The sequence below is a fragment of the Pseudopipra pipra genome, chromosome 5 (assembly GCF_036250125.1).
Source record: "Pseudopipra pipra isolate bDixPip1 chromosome 5, bDixPip1.hap1, whole genome shotgun sequence".
Lineage (NCBI taxonomy): Eukaryota > Metazoa > Chordata > Aves > Passeriformes > Pipridae > Pseudopipra > Pseudopipra pipra.
The window spans coordinates 53,094,769-53,107,192 of NC_087553.1; the positions used below are offsets into that span (position 1 = coordinate 53,094,769).

General features: G+C 45.1%; 1 protein-coding gene across 9 annotated transcripts in view; it reads right to left on the reverse strand.

The window, feature by feature from the left end:
- Positions 1–6,696: 6,696 nt before the first annotated feature.
- CADPS2 (calcium dependent secretion activator 2) overlaps positions 6,697–12,424 on the reverse strand; it is a 288,094-nt gene continuing 282,366 nt past the window's right edge. For all 9 annotated transcript variants that reach the window (XM_064656126.1, XM_064656123.1, XM_064656127.1 and 6 more), the window contains 2 exons: positions 11,426–11,530; positions 6,697–7,651 (listed from right to left, as the gene is read on the reverse strand). In XM_064656126.1, coding sequence (XP_064512196.1) covers positions 7,481–7,651; positions 11,426–11,530 — 276 coding nt within the window. In that variant the 3' untranslated portion in view covers positions 6,697–7,480. The remainder of the gene's footprint in view (positions 7,652–11,425; positions 11,531–12,424) is intronic.

A 12,424-nucleotide genomic window follows, 5' to 3' on the forward strand; every position in this document is an offset into this window, starting at 1 on the left:
ATTTTTTTCAGTCCTGTCCTGAGCTTTGCCTTGCTCTCGGACCGCATCTTTTTAGCGATTTTGCATATCTGCTGAGCTGCAAATGTCCTGAAGTCGTGCTAGTGAAGGTTTGTTTTGCTAGAGGCAGAAAGATTTACAGGCTCTGAAGGTAGCAATAAGAAACTTCTTGGCTGGTTTCTTTTGGCGGGTTCACGACGGGCCCGGGGCTTCCTCCAGTCTGGCGGCAGTTATCGAGTCCCGGCAGAAGGGGCCGACGGGGGAAGGAGCGGGCCTGCCGGCCTCCCAGTGTTACGAACCGTCGGAGGAATTAAGGGCAAAAGTTTTGCCTCGAGTTGATTTCGTGCTCTGCCCGGGAAAGCTGCTGTTCTCTTTTTCCCCGTAATCAGCTTTGTGTTTCATTCGCTCCTAAGCTATGTTCTTGATATTGCTCACTTGCATTATTATCATAACGTATCTCTACATGCATTCAAAATCCGAGTCACTGGCGAATTCATCTCGTCGTCAGGATTACTCCAATCCGATCCCAGAAACGATTAGAGGGAGATAAAATACCGCCTAAAGCCTAATCTTTAATTTCTTCCCCCTTAATAAAATGAATAATTCCATTGCGTTTTTAAGTAAAAAATGAATTGAAAAGGATAATAACTCCGCTAACCTTCTGTTGCGTGTATTAATATTTTCCTGGGAGTGTTTTACCACAACGCTCCTGCCCGAGCGGGCTACTCCCTCTGCGCGCCCGAAGCCGGCTCTCCCCGGCCGGAGAAGGGCAGGGAGGGCAAGCGACCCGCCTGGCTCCGAGGCGTCTCCGAGCAACCCAAGTGTGCGGGTAACCCGGGAGGTTACAGAGCATCCTTCTGGCCGCGACACCAACGGACCCGACAGCGCCTGGCCAGACCCTGATTACTGTTATTATTGTTCTAATAGTCGTCATTAATAGTGCCACCACCGGGATTCGCTGCTAAAGCTCGGGTTTGCTCTCGATACGCATCAGTCCGAGCCGTCCCCTTCCCAGCCGCCGAATCTGTGAAGAGGCGATTTATCCCGACACGGAACAGCAGCGCCGTCCTCCCTCAACCCCGCCGCCGCCGTGCCCTGCCCGCGGATCCGTGTCCCCCCTCCCGTCCGCCCGCAGACCCGCCGCGGCTCAGCACGCTGGCCCCGGCTTGTTACAATTCGGAATTAGCTCCCGGCTGCTGCGGGGCTGAAGGGCTCTCTGTTTATTCCCACTGTTGTTTACTGTCTTTTGAAGGGAAGTCAAAACATAAACGGGGGAGTTAAAGCGAGGGAAGCAGACCCCGGTGGGTCATCCACCGTCACCGTTTATCAGCCCGCGCCGCCGTCTTTTTAGGTGGGATCTGCTGCTGCCGCTGCCCGCCCGGCTGCTGGGGTGGGGTACATGGCTCTCAGGCCGACCCGGCCCCGGCCCCGGCGAGGCGAGGAGGGGGCGGCCGTAGAGCTCGGGCGCACTTCGCAGCAGTCTCGAGCTCTGCTGTTTCGGGAGCGCAGGCAAAGGCGCTTGGGCTTTTGCTGCGTTGTTTTAAGTTGTAACACTTCGACGTTTTCTCAACTGACACTTTCTCCGGTGGAAAAAATTAATAATATACGTGCGTGTGTGTGTATGCCTTCAGAGACTATGTGTAGTCTTCCCATACAGTGAGGGTGTGTTGGTATCCTTCTATAGCAGTTCCACTACAAGCAAAAAAATACAGTGCTGCTATTTTTAACCGAATCCATCACAAACGAAAACCAGTTGACACTGACCCGCCCAACACAAGTGTTGCCGGAGGTGAAACAAAGTTTGGAAGTACTGTACATTTCGTACAGATCCCTCTAAATCGAAAAACAAACTGGTGCAAATTAAACCTTTTCACGTATAAAGCCTTTAATCACATATAAACGAAATTACAAGTGACCCTCTAAAGCAGTGCTTCCGGCCCTCCTGTAATTCATGCGAGCGATTTGGCTAAGTGTGCCAGCTCCAAACGTGAACCGCAGCCATCACGTCTAATCTAATCAGTCCGCCTGTGAGGGGACCCAGCGGTGTCATCAGCTCCAAAGGGCCCTTGGTGGAAGTGGCTGGGAGAGGCCAGCGGCAGCTGGAGCCATGAATGACACTTTCTCATTTGTTCCTTTCCCAGTTCAACAAATGTTTAGCCCCGTTGCCACTAAATGAACGTCTCGCGCTCTTTGGCTGGGGGAAGCTATTTATTTTTAAGATTCCTGAATCGGATCAGGAGCAATTAACTTATTTTTTGTTTCCGTTTTTCTGTCAGTTATTGGGAGGTAACTTGGAGCAAAGCAAAGAGCTGGTCGCTGTGTGGGCCGGGCTCGCCATGGCGACGGGTAGAAGGTGCCTGCCGGACCTCTCTCGCTTCCAGTGGGGCCTGTTTCGATTCGCCGCTGCTGAGAGGGAGGGAGAAGCCAAGTGAAAAATGTGAAAATAAGAACAAAACCAGGAGCCCTGCTCCGTCGCGGCCGCTCCTGGACAGATCCCGGAGAGGGTTCCCGTCACCCCGCCTGCTCGCCCGGCGCCCCTACCCGGGCACGGACGCAAGGGAGAACTGGGCATCACTCGGGACGGGGCGGGGTGAGGGGCGACACGACAGTACTCCTCCTAAGGCCGTAAAAGTAAACTTTATGTGTGTGTGTGATTGTTCCTTTTTGTTTGTTTAGCTGCCTCTTTTTTTTCTTTTTTTTTCCTCCCCAGTCGCTCTTAAGACAAAACGCGCCCGTGCCGGTGGGAGGCCGGCCATGATGTTTCCGTGGGTCCCAAGGGCGTCGAGGGTTCCGTCCGTTTCGCACAGAACGAACCCGGCTCCCTCTCGGCTTCCCTACTGCCCTGCTGCTGCCACGCGGCTCCCGCCGTCTGTTCCGCGCTCGTTTGCTGACAGTCAAACGTCTGATTCAAAACACAGGTAGGTGCAAAACGGGCACTCTCTGTGCAGGAACCCACCTCACAGCCTTACAACCACTCCCCGAACCCCCGAGCTCATCGCCGTGTCCCTCGTGGAGCCGCACTTGCTGCCCACTCAGAAAGTTGACACTGGTGCCCCGGCTGCCCTCTGCGGCGGGACTCTGGTGTGTTCCAGGAGGAGCTCTGGCCCCTCAAGCCCGGAAACACCACACTCGAGATCTCCTCGGGAGGAGTTGTGTGAGTGTCATGTCCACAGGGGACAGGAGGGAGGCAGGAGAGAGGAGGGAAGCCGCTCCGCTGGGAACCCTCTCGATGAGCACCCGGTGCCCCGGGAGCCTCTCGGTCTAGCGGTCCCTCCAAAGCTGCGCCGGCTCCTGCACAGGGGGCTCCTGTCCTCCGCTCGGGTCGGGTTTACAGCGCGGGGCCGCTCTAGGACCGCCAGTATCAGCGGCGGGACCCGCCGGTGCGGGCTTGGTCGGCTGGGGCGGGCAGCGCAGCAGGGGAGCTGCGATGCCGGGACAGAGGTTTTGCTCGGCTGGAGGTGGGAGGCTCAGTGCCCTGAAGTCGCCCTTGTCGCCTCGGAGATTCCCACAGCCGCTGCCTTGGCTTACCCCTTGTCCAGGGTAAGCGATAGCCGAGGGGGCGAGCTCTTGGCCCCGGGAACCCCCTGCCCAGTGGCAGGAGAGCTGTGAGGGTCAGCGCCGCTTTCTTGCCCCGGCCCCGACCACCGCTCGCAGCGCGGGGCGCACACTCGGCCATGGCTTCTTCTGGTTCGGCTTCTACAGACCCTTTTATAGCATTAGGGCGCGGGGTGAGGGGTGGGGGGGAATTAAACGAGACTCCTCCTGCCCCCTTGCTGAAGGCTTTCTGCACTCCATGCCCGCTTAGGAGGCGGGGGCAGTGTCCCCGTGGAGGCTCCCGGAGCCCCAGGACAGCGTGGCGGGTGCGCCGCTGGCTGCCTTGCACGGAGGCGATGTGGCCGCTGGGTACGGGCACACACCTCCGGAGCGTGCTGAGGGTTTAAACACCCCAGTTAAGATGTAAAGGTGGCCCCTGCGCCCGCCCTCGCGGGGCTTTGCCGCGGCTGCTGGCAGCGGCCGTGTCCAGCGGTGGAATGGTCACGGACTTCTACCGGACTTCTCAAGCTTGGTATTGGTTCACGGTTTCACAAACCTAGTTACTAAGAAAATACTTGAATTTAGAAGAAATGAAAAGACCTTTGAAGCACTGTCATTTCTGCATCTGCCTTCCATTGATGTCTGCTGTGCTGTCTCTCTAGCAATAACTTACACATACTTTGTGTCTGAGTTAATTTCTCTGAAATCCCAAACATCTTGTAACTTCTTTATCATGGTTACATCATCTTTGGCCTTTGGTTTGCAGTTTGGTTTTTTTTTTACTATTTACTTACTCAAATCATCTTTGTTTTGGTTTGGTGTTTGGTTTTTTTTACTATTTCCTTGGTCATTTCCATCTTACTGACAAACGTGTCTTGCAAGTACTGCATGCAGACAAAATCGTATAGCAAAATGCTCGACATATGGGGTTTACATGCATCATGCTTCATGAAATTTGATTAACTCAGACATACTTCAAGCCACAAAACCTCATGGTCTTATTGTTTGGGTGGTTTTTTTTTAAATTATGTCGGGGTGCAGACAGAGTTGACTGCTTCCTAAGATATAGGGCGCTGGGGGGATTCCCCAGGCTGTCTGGACAGGGTCCCACCAGCCAGGGCCAGTCCCACCACACCCAGCCAGTGAGTGAGGCAGGGGGAGAGGTGGTGGAAACCCAGATCACTGACATGTTTGTGATGGTCACAGAGGTCTGAAATCAACCCTTGAGACAGGATCTGGACAAACTGGGCACATAAACAAGCACATGTAGGGCTGCAGCTGAGTGAGAAACCATTGCTCCTCTTCCATTGCTGATGGAGAGACTTGCAGCCCTGGATGAAGCTGAGGCAGAGTCCCTGGACAAAGGCTGTTGGTGGGGTCCTCAGGTGACACCTGTTAAAGACCACGATGGCCTACGAGTACTATTGAGGCCTTAACAGCTGAAATTACTATAACCTGTTCTGTAATTGTCCAAATTGATAGGAAAAGTTGTTTTCCTTACCAGGAAACCCTTCTTGGCACAAGGAGGTCCCTCTTGGGACAGAGGAAAAGCCCAAAGGGAAGGTGAGTACAAATCACTGTTTCCGACAGGGCTTTTGGCTAGCAGGGCTGGGCAGAGGTGTTAATGCGAGGTTGGTCTCTTCTGAAGGAGAGACAGACCCATCACTTACCTCATGGTCTGTGCTGGTGACAGCCACTTATGTCCCTAGTGTTTCTAGTTCCCACTCCAGGCCCCTACACTGTTTGTGGCTTGCTAAGGACAGTGTCCAGTTTTCGTATCACTTCCTACTCTCCTGTTACCTCAACACCTAAAAATCTCCTAATGCCTTCTAGTGAGAGCTCTACATGGATATGGCATGGCCCTGCACTAGGAGGCCTTGGCAAGCACTGCAGGGCCACTGCAGTGACACCTGCCTTCACCTATTTACAACTGGCTTCTCCACAGGCACCTCCACAGGGTCTCAGCAATGTAAAGATGGCTGGGAGAGCGCAAGCAGGGAAACTTTTGCAGAGACGAAGCTCTGTGCCTGAGTGACACTCTGGCCCTTCAAGTCCCACCTGGCCCTTCAAGCACTGTCAACTTCCATGCACTAGCACCACAAGGACAAGCGATAGGAAAGGGATATGTAATTCCTCTAGAGCTATCAAAACCTAAATGAGCAAACCCATCTGGTAATAGTGGAAAATACTGCTCCTCCCTCCAGCCCAGCAGAGATGGTAACGTGAATGGGAAGTGAATGAAGGAGAATGCACTGTGTTCCCCCTGCCTGCCTCTCCAGTTACTCTGCCCTACAGCAGTTAACTCCTGCCCCGCTGCTCCCCAAAACACACATTGCACTGCAGCTGCATCTGTCCTGGGGCCCAGCCTCCTGGGACCCTCTGGGCAAGGACTCAGTTGGGGCACAAAGAGCTGAGCAGAATGGTCTTCCTCACCAGTTCCCAGTTCTTCCTTCTGCTGAATTCACCTCTGCTCATGCACAGATGAGAAAGCTGGTTTGCCACAGGAAAAAATATGCTACCTGGAGTTTCTCTGTAGACATGTAAGAGAAGTGTAACTTGCCCTTCCATCCCTGCTTGTCCAAGCTTCCAAGTGTGCTGAAAGTCACTTTCCCTGCAGCTCTCATCCTCCGTTCCTGCATCCCTGCATGCTTGCAACAGACCCCTGAAGTCTTACAGACTGTTCTTGCAGGGAAACCTCATGTTAGCCTCATAAACCCTCAACATGCCCTCAGTGAAGCCCTTCAGGTATAACGCTATGGCTCAACAAGGACCTGAGAAACATTCAGTACTTTGGGTGTCATCTGTGTTCTTTCTGATTCTGTGTACACAAATTGGGGAATTACTCATGCTCCCACAAAAAGAAGTAGGAGAAAAAAAAAAGCCTGCTGTAGTTTTCATAAGCTGTGTGAGTTTTGACTGATGAAAATTTGAATTCTTTCCACCTCAAACTGAGGGCATCAAAAAACAGGCAACGGGTCCTGTGTTCATCTGCTGGTGAGGTGTTTTTGTTTGCTTTTTTCCTTTATCAAGGTATTGTGTCCTTCAGTATTTACTTGTTATATATATCTGCTCTATAAATGAAACATTTGCTATAAATCACAAACTATATAGAATAATCTTTCAAAAAACTTGCTCTCATGAGGAATCATACAATGGTTCAAATGGTTTGAAATATTGAAAACATCTTTTAATTGTTGAATTCTATACAAACTTGGGTAGATACAGAAATGGTCACGACAAAATGTGTTCTTATTGCCTGAAAATTTTCACAGAAATACAAACATTGATAGCAAGCTTACTGACATCCAACAGGATGAGATATCTTTAAACTTGCAAATTGAATAGACACAATACTCCTAAGCAGTTTGGATGTGTTTGACTGCCCTTGAAGTCCTACTACTTATATACCAACCTCAATATACAAAGAAACAAGATTAAAATTTTTAATGCACATCACATAATAATGTAAAATTAAGCACAAAATAAAGCTAACAAAGTAATTCTGAAAATACAATATTTTTTTTCACCTAGGGCACTGACTTATTCCAAGGAAGATTTCCTGTAAAGTTGTGTTTTAAGTGAGACACACATTTTGTTTTTGCACAGGACGTCAATATCAGATGGAGATACAGGAACGAATGGTAACAAACAAAAGTGGAAGAAACATAATCACAAGTGGAACTCAAACTCCATGCCAGTATTCTTGCAGCCCTAAGCAAAGCTATACATAAAAATATTCTACAACCATTATTATCAAAAAGTCCTTGGCACTTTTCCTCTGATAATCTTAATTTCTTTTTTAGTGGAGCAAATTACATTTCTGCACTGATATCATAAGGGAAAACTATAAATGCAACTACAAGGACAAGCTACCAAAAAAACCCCGAGCCAAAGATAAACCCCACCCTCAGACCATCACCCTCAACTCCAAATGCTTTGTGAGATAATATCATCCTTCCTCCTCATCACTGTCTTTCATAGTAATGCCCTGAAGTCCTCCTGCATCCGTGACTGAGACTGTGGCTTCCTCTACAGTCAGACGGCTGTGAATGGTATCGTAGGTTTTACTGTTCAGCGTTCCCTCCATCACGCCTTGTAACCTGAAGTCTCGGTAGGATTTCTGTGGCAAAAATAAAACATCCCGAATTGGACTTCAGCAAGTTTGAGCAGTTTTTTACTGTATATTGGCCATTTCTAGCATGCCAGTGGCACAGCTTCATTCCTTCTGCAGTTAGGGACCTATCATCTTGGTAAAGATTTTGCAGTCTTAGTTTTTGGGTTGCATGAGATTTCTATAAACCTGAGAGATTCTAATTTGATGGTCATTCCTTTAAGAGATTGTGTTTTGTGCTACAGCATACTATAACTGCTGATTTCTCAGTAACTTCCATTTGTCTCATTTATTCAGTAAGAAACCAGCAAAGAATTCTTCTAAATACATATTGAAATGTGAATTTGGCTACAGGTAGTTCTGTCATTTCACAGAAAGCATTAAATGCCTGAATTTTTCTCCACAATGTAATTTTTACTTATACTTATCTTTCCATTTATATGCCAAATGTGGAAAATCAAAGTTTAGATTATGATCTACATTTTAAAATGTCAGCGTTTCTCACCTGACTACTTTATTCAGTTACTTTACATTCTAAGTTTCCTCTAAATTTTGACTCACATCTCCTTTTTTTTTTTCCACTTGAGATGGTTTTGTTTCCCTGGTATCTATCCTTGCTGTGAACCAGCAGATATGACTTTCTTCTTTGACTTTCCATCATGTAAGAATTCTGAGTGAGCTTGTTTAATTCATCAATGCTACGTTCATGTAAGCATACGGAAAATCACCTACCTTCTTTATTTTTAAGTTGTAACACATCTGAAATAATCTTTCCCGATGTTACCCTAAAAAGCTTAAGAAAGACAAGTTGATCTAGCTAGTTTCTTATTTTGTGTACACTATCACTACAAATTCCAAATGTTTATGACAGAATATGGGGAAAAGAAAATGGAAGATAATTGAGGGCCATCAGGCCCATTCCTTTGCCTGATGAGGAGACCGTGCACAACCCTTAGAGAAAGAAAAGAGTTGATCTGTTTCACTCAATACTTCAAAGAACTGCAAAAGACACATCTTAAAATGGGTAACATTCATCTGGGAGATTTTTTTCTGCCACTATCTACAATGATTATTTAAACCTTGTTGGAATCACTGCAACTGAGATTTATTTGGCTTTCACAGGTCAACATCAGAGTCAACGGACACAGCTTATGTTTTGCTCACACACTCCTGCCCATACCCCATCTGGTCTTTTTCAAGTGTCACCACTGCATTCCCTTTTTATAACACTGTGCATTCAATTTGCTTTTATGCTGTTAACAGGTCCTACAGCAATTTCTTTCAGTTTTACCTTGTATTCTTCCCATTCTAAGACCAGCACTCTGGGGTTCAGACATTGCTCTTCTCTTGACACAGTTTTTCAGGATAATAATGTTCACTTCCAAGCTTAATTTTTCATTTCTCCCTAACTTTCTTGGTCCTTGACCCTTCTTTAGTCATATCCCTCTGTACGTGTCTTGGACATTTAACAAAGCCTTAATGCCATCATAAGATTTTAAAGAGAATAAAGGGAACAACACATCTTCTTCTAGTCTTTCTTAATAATGCTTTGTTGCAGCCAAACACTAAAGAAATGTATTTCTCTTACTCATCCTATGTCCCTTAAAAACGACCTCCTACTTTTTTTTCTTTTTTTTTTTTTCTTCAAGAGATGACTGGGGCAATACAGCCTCCCAGTGTTTTTTTGTTGTTGTTGTTTTTTTGGTTTTGGTTTTGTTTGGTTGGTTGGTTGTTTTTTATTCCTTTTTTTTTTTTTTTCCCAAAAGCAAACAGAAAAGTGCCCTTATGCACACAAGAGTTTGGAGGAACTGTGCCTCCCCACGTCTCTCTCCAGATGGGCTGCAGCAGGGAAAGTTTCTTATGATACTCTACTTAAACCATTGTTTCTTAGCAGGCTCCTGTCTGCTGAGTTCCTGTTTTACTGGTTCTGTCTTCTCCACTCGCCAGGTGCACAAAATTTTTTGTTTTCCAGAACAAATAAAAATGACCTCAACTTCTTCAGTCTCTGGTATCCAAAGAAGGAAATTTACACTTGAAATTTACATGCAGAGCATATGGACACAGAAAGGCCACTGCCATAAGCAGAATGTTACCACCTCCGCTGGAGGCTTTCTGCTTTTGAACAAGGATAACCAGTGTGCCACGTGGCACAGGGAAGGTGGGCTGGCAGTGCTGCTCATTCACCTGAACTTCAGTTTCGAAAGATCTTCTTTTCATCTCCCTGCTGATATTTCACTGGTCTAATTTAGCCTGCCCATTCTTAGATTTCACTGGGCACAGGTTTTAGATCCTCTAACACCTATTTTTTTCTGCAAGAGATGATAACTACCTTGGAGAGGGACTTTTTACAAGGGTATGTAGTGATAGGACAGGGGGGAATGGATTCAAACTGAAAGAGAACAGGTTTAGATTAGATGTTAGGAAGAAATCCTTCCCTGTGAGGGTGGTGAGGCACTGGAACAGGTTGCTCAGAGAAGTTGTGGATGCCTTATCCCTGGAAGTGTTCAAGGCCAGCTGGATGGAGCTCTGAGCAGCCTGGTCTAGTGGAAGGTGTCCCTGTCCGTGGCAGGAGGGTTGGAACTAGATTATTTTTAAGGTTCCTTTCAACCCAAATTATTCTATGATTCACTTGAGAATATCTTTAAACTTTTCATAAGAGCCATTAATTTCAACAAGCAATAGCAAACTGCTTTTGCCATTTGGGCGCATAATATAGTGAAGAGCTAAATCCTGTTGACAGAGAAATCAGTTAAGGTCAAAAATAGCTAAGGTCAGCTTGGGTGGTTCAGGGAGCTATGATCCTATCATTATTATGACTGTTTTCTTGCATTTCACTCTGTTCTGCTCCTTTTTGCTAGTGAATCCTGAAAGCTGCAGTTGCAATTCTGGTGTATATGAGTAAAAATGCTTCTGAATTTATAGTCTTGCATGAACTTCATGAGAAAATATTTTGAAACAATCAAGGTCACCACTGACAACAGGTGCTTCTTATTCCACATTTATACAGATAACAAGAATGTCCAAAGCTAAACAAGACAGAATTAAAAGGAAAAAAATCTGAAATAGTTTTATGTTTCTTGCCTAAAGGTATTGACTAAGATCTGAAAAGGATTTAGGAGGAAACTTTCTTTTATGGTAGGTTAACCCATAATTGCCCTATTGCAAGGAATATTACACTTTGCTTGGAAGGATTTGACATTGGCCAGTGTAAATGACTGAGGACTGAACTGGAGGGATTGGTATTTCTATTGATGCTGAGTACTGATTCCTGAGTACAAAAAATTAGAAAATGTTATCTAATACATGGAATACATTGAATGTTTTCAATTAAACCTAGTAATCAGATGCACATAAAAAAGAAAATAGTTTGTTTTTTAGGAAAAGGGGGAAAACAGAGAAAGAACACTATTGGAACTACTAAGGTAAAACAAAAAAAAAATCAGTAACAAGACAAACAATAATTTAGTAAGAATAATCATACAGCATTGCTGTATAGCTAGAAGTAACCTGTTAAAACTCCTTGGAACAATCTTAATTGTCCCTGAGTCCAGAATGGACAACAAATACTCATGCACACATAACTAACATCAGGGGGTTTAATAAGTTATTTTTCTTCTGGAATTTGCTACAACTGTGGGAAAAAAATCCCAATTTAAAACTACATAAGTTCACAACTTTATTCCACATTTTCTAACTTTTAGGGTGACCTATACTTATTCATGTTATTACTTTATTACTTTTCTCTCTTTACTATGCAGCCTAATGCAAACACATTTTATTTACCTTCACTATCTTGATGAGAGTCTTCAGCTGGTAGATGTGAAGCTGAAGGTCTAATCTGTCAGCCAACCACAAGGATATGACTTTCATGGAGTTGCTATACCATTGCTGAAAGGAAGGATAAAAAAAAAATAACAACAAACACCACAAAATAACCCTGCAGTATTCATTTAACAGATTTGGTAATGAGAGGTAATGAAACACTTTGAAATGATCACAGATCAGCACTTGAAGTCAACAATGATATAATTTCCTGTTATGAGAATCGCATGGGTCAGTAGAAAATCAAATAACTTGACCTAGACTGTTCTTTACATGAATTAGCACCTGCCATTTTATCTTTCAGTTACAACATGTTCAAGCAAAATAGCATTATGCACTTTGTTATCTGTCAGTGAGAATGGATATTAAAGATACAATTACATGAGAGAACTGACAGCTAAAACAGCAAGGATAAAAACAGGTAGGGTATCTTGAGAGAGAATTTACAATAACTAGATTTTTCAATCCAGACAGGAAAACATCATCAGAGCATATGGAATCTGTCTTGCCTTTTTTTTTTCTTTTAGTTCACTTCATTATTAAATAAAAAAATCAGAATCCCTGGAAACTGTTTTTAAGTAAGATCAAAATACCACTCCACCCCTCCCAAAATAACCATGTTAAGGTTTTGTTTTACATTAACTATTAATTATAATTACAGTCTACCTTATTTCCTTTTTATGTCTAAGGCAGGAGTATGTTTTCACTCATCAATTCACAAATGGATGTGTTAAGAATAAGCTCTTTGCTGTTGGTGTCTATGTTACTGTAAAAAATGCTCAGTTCCAAATAGCTACTATAATAGCTCTTTCACATTAACTGGATTAAAAGAGATTTTACTAAATATAGTTGTAGCATTTTTCTTCCCCCTCCTGTAAAATACCAACCAGATGTCATTTAGTCAAACTGTAAAAAAGAAGGGATTTTTTTTTTTCATTTTAGCAGTGAGAGATTAAAAGA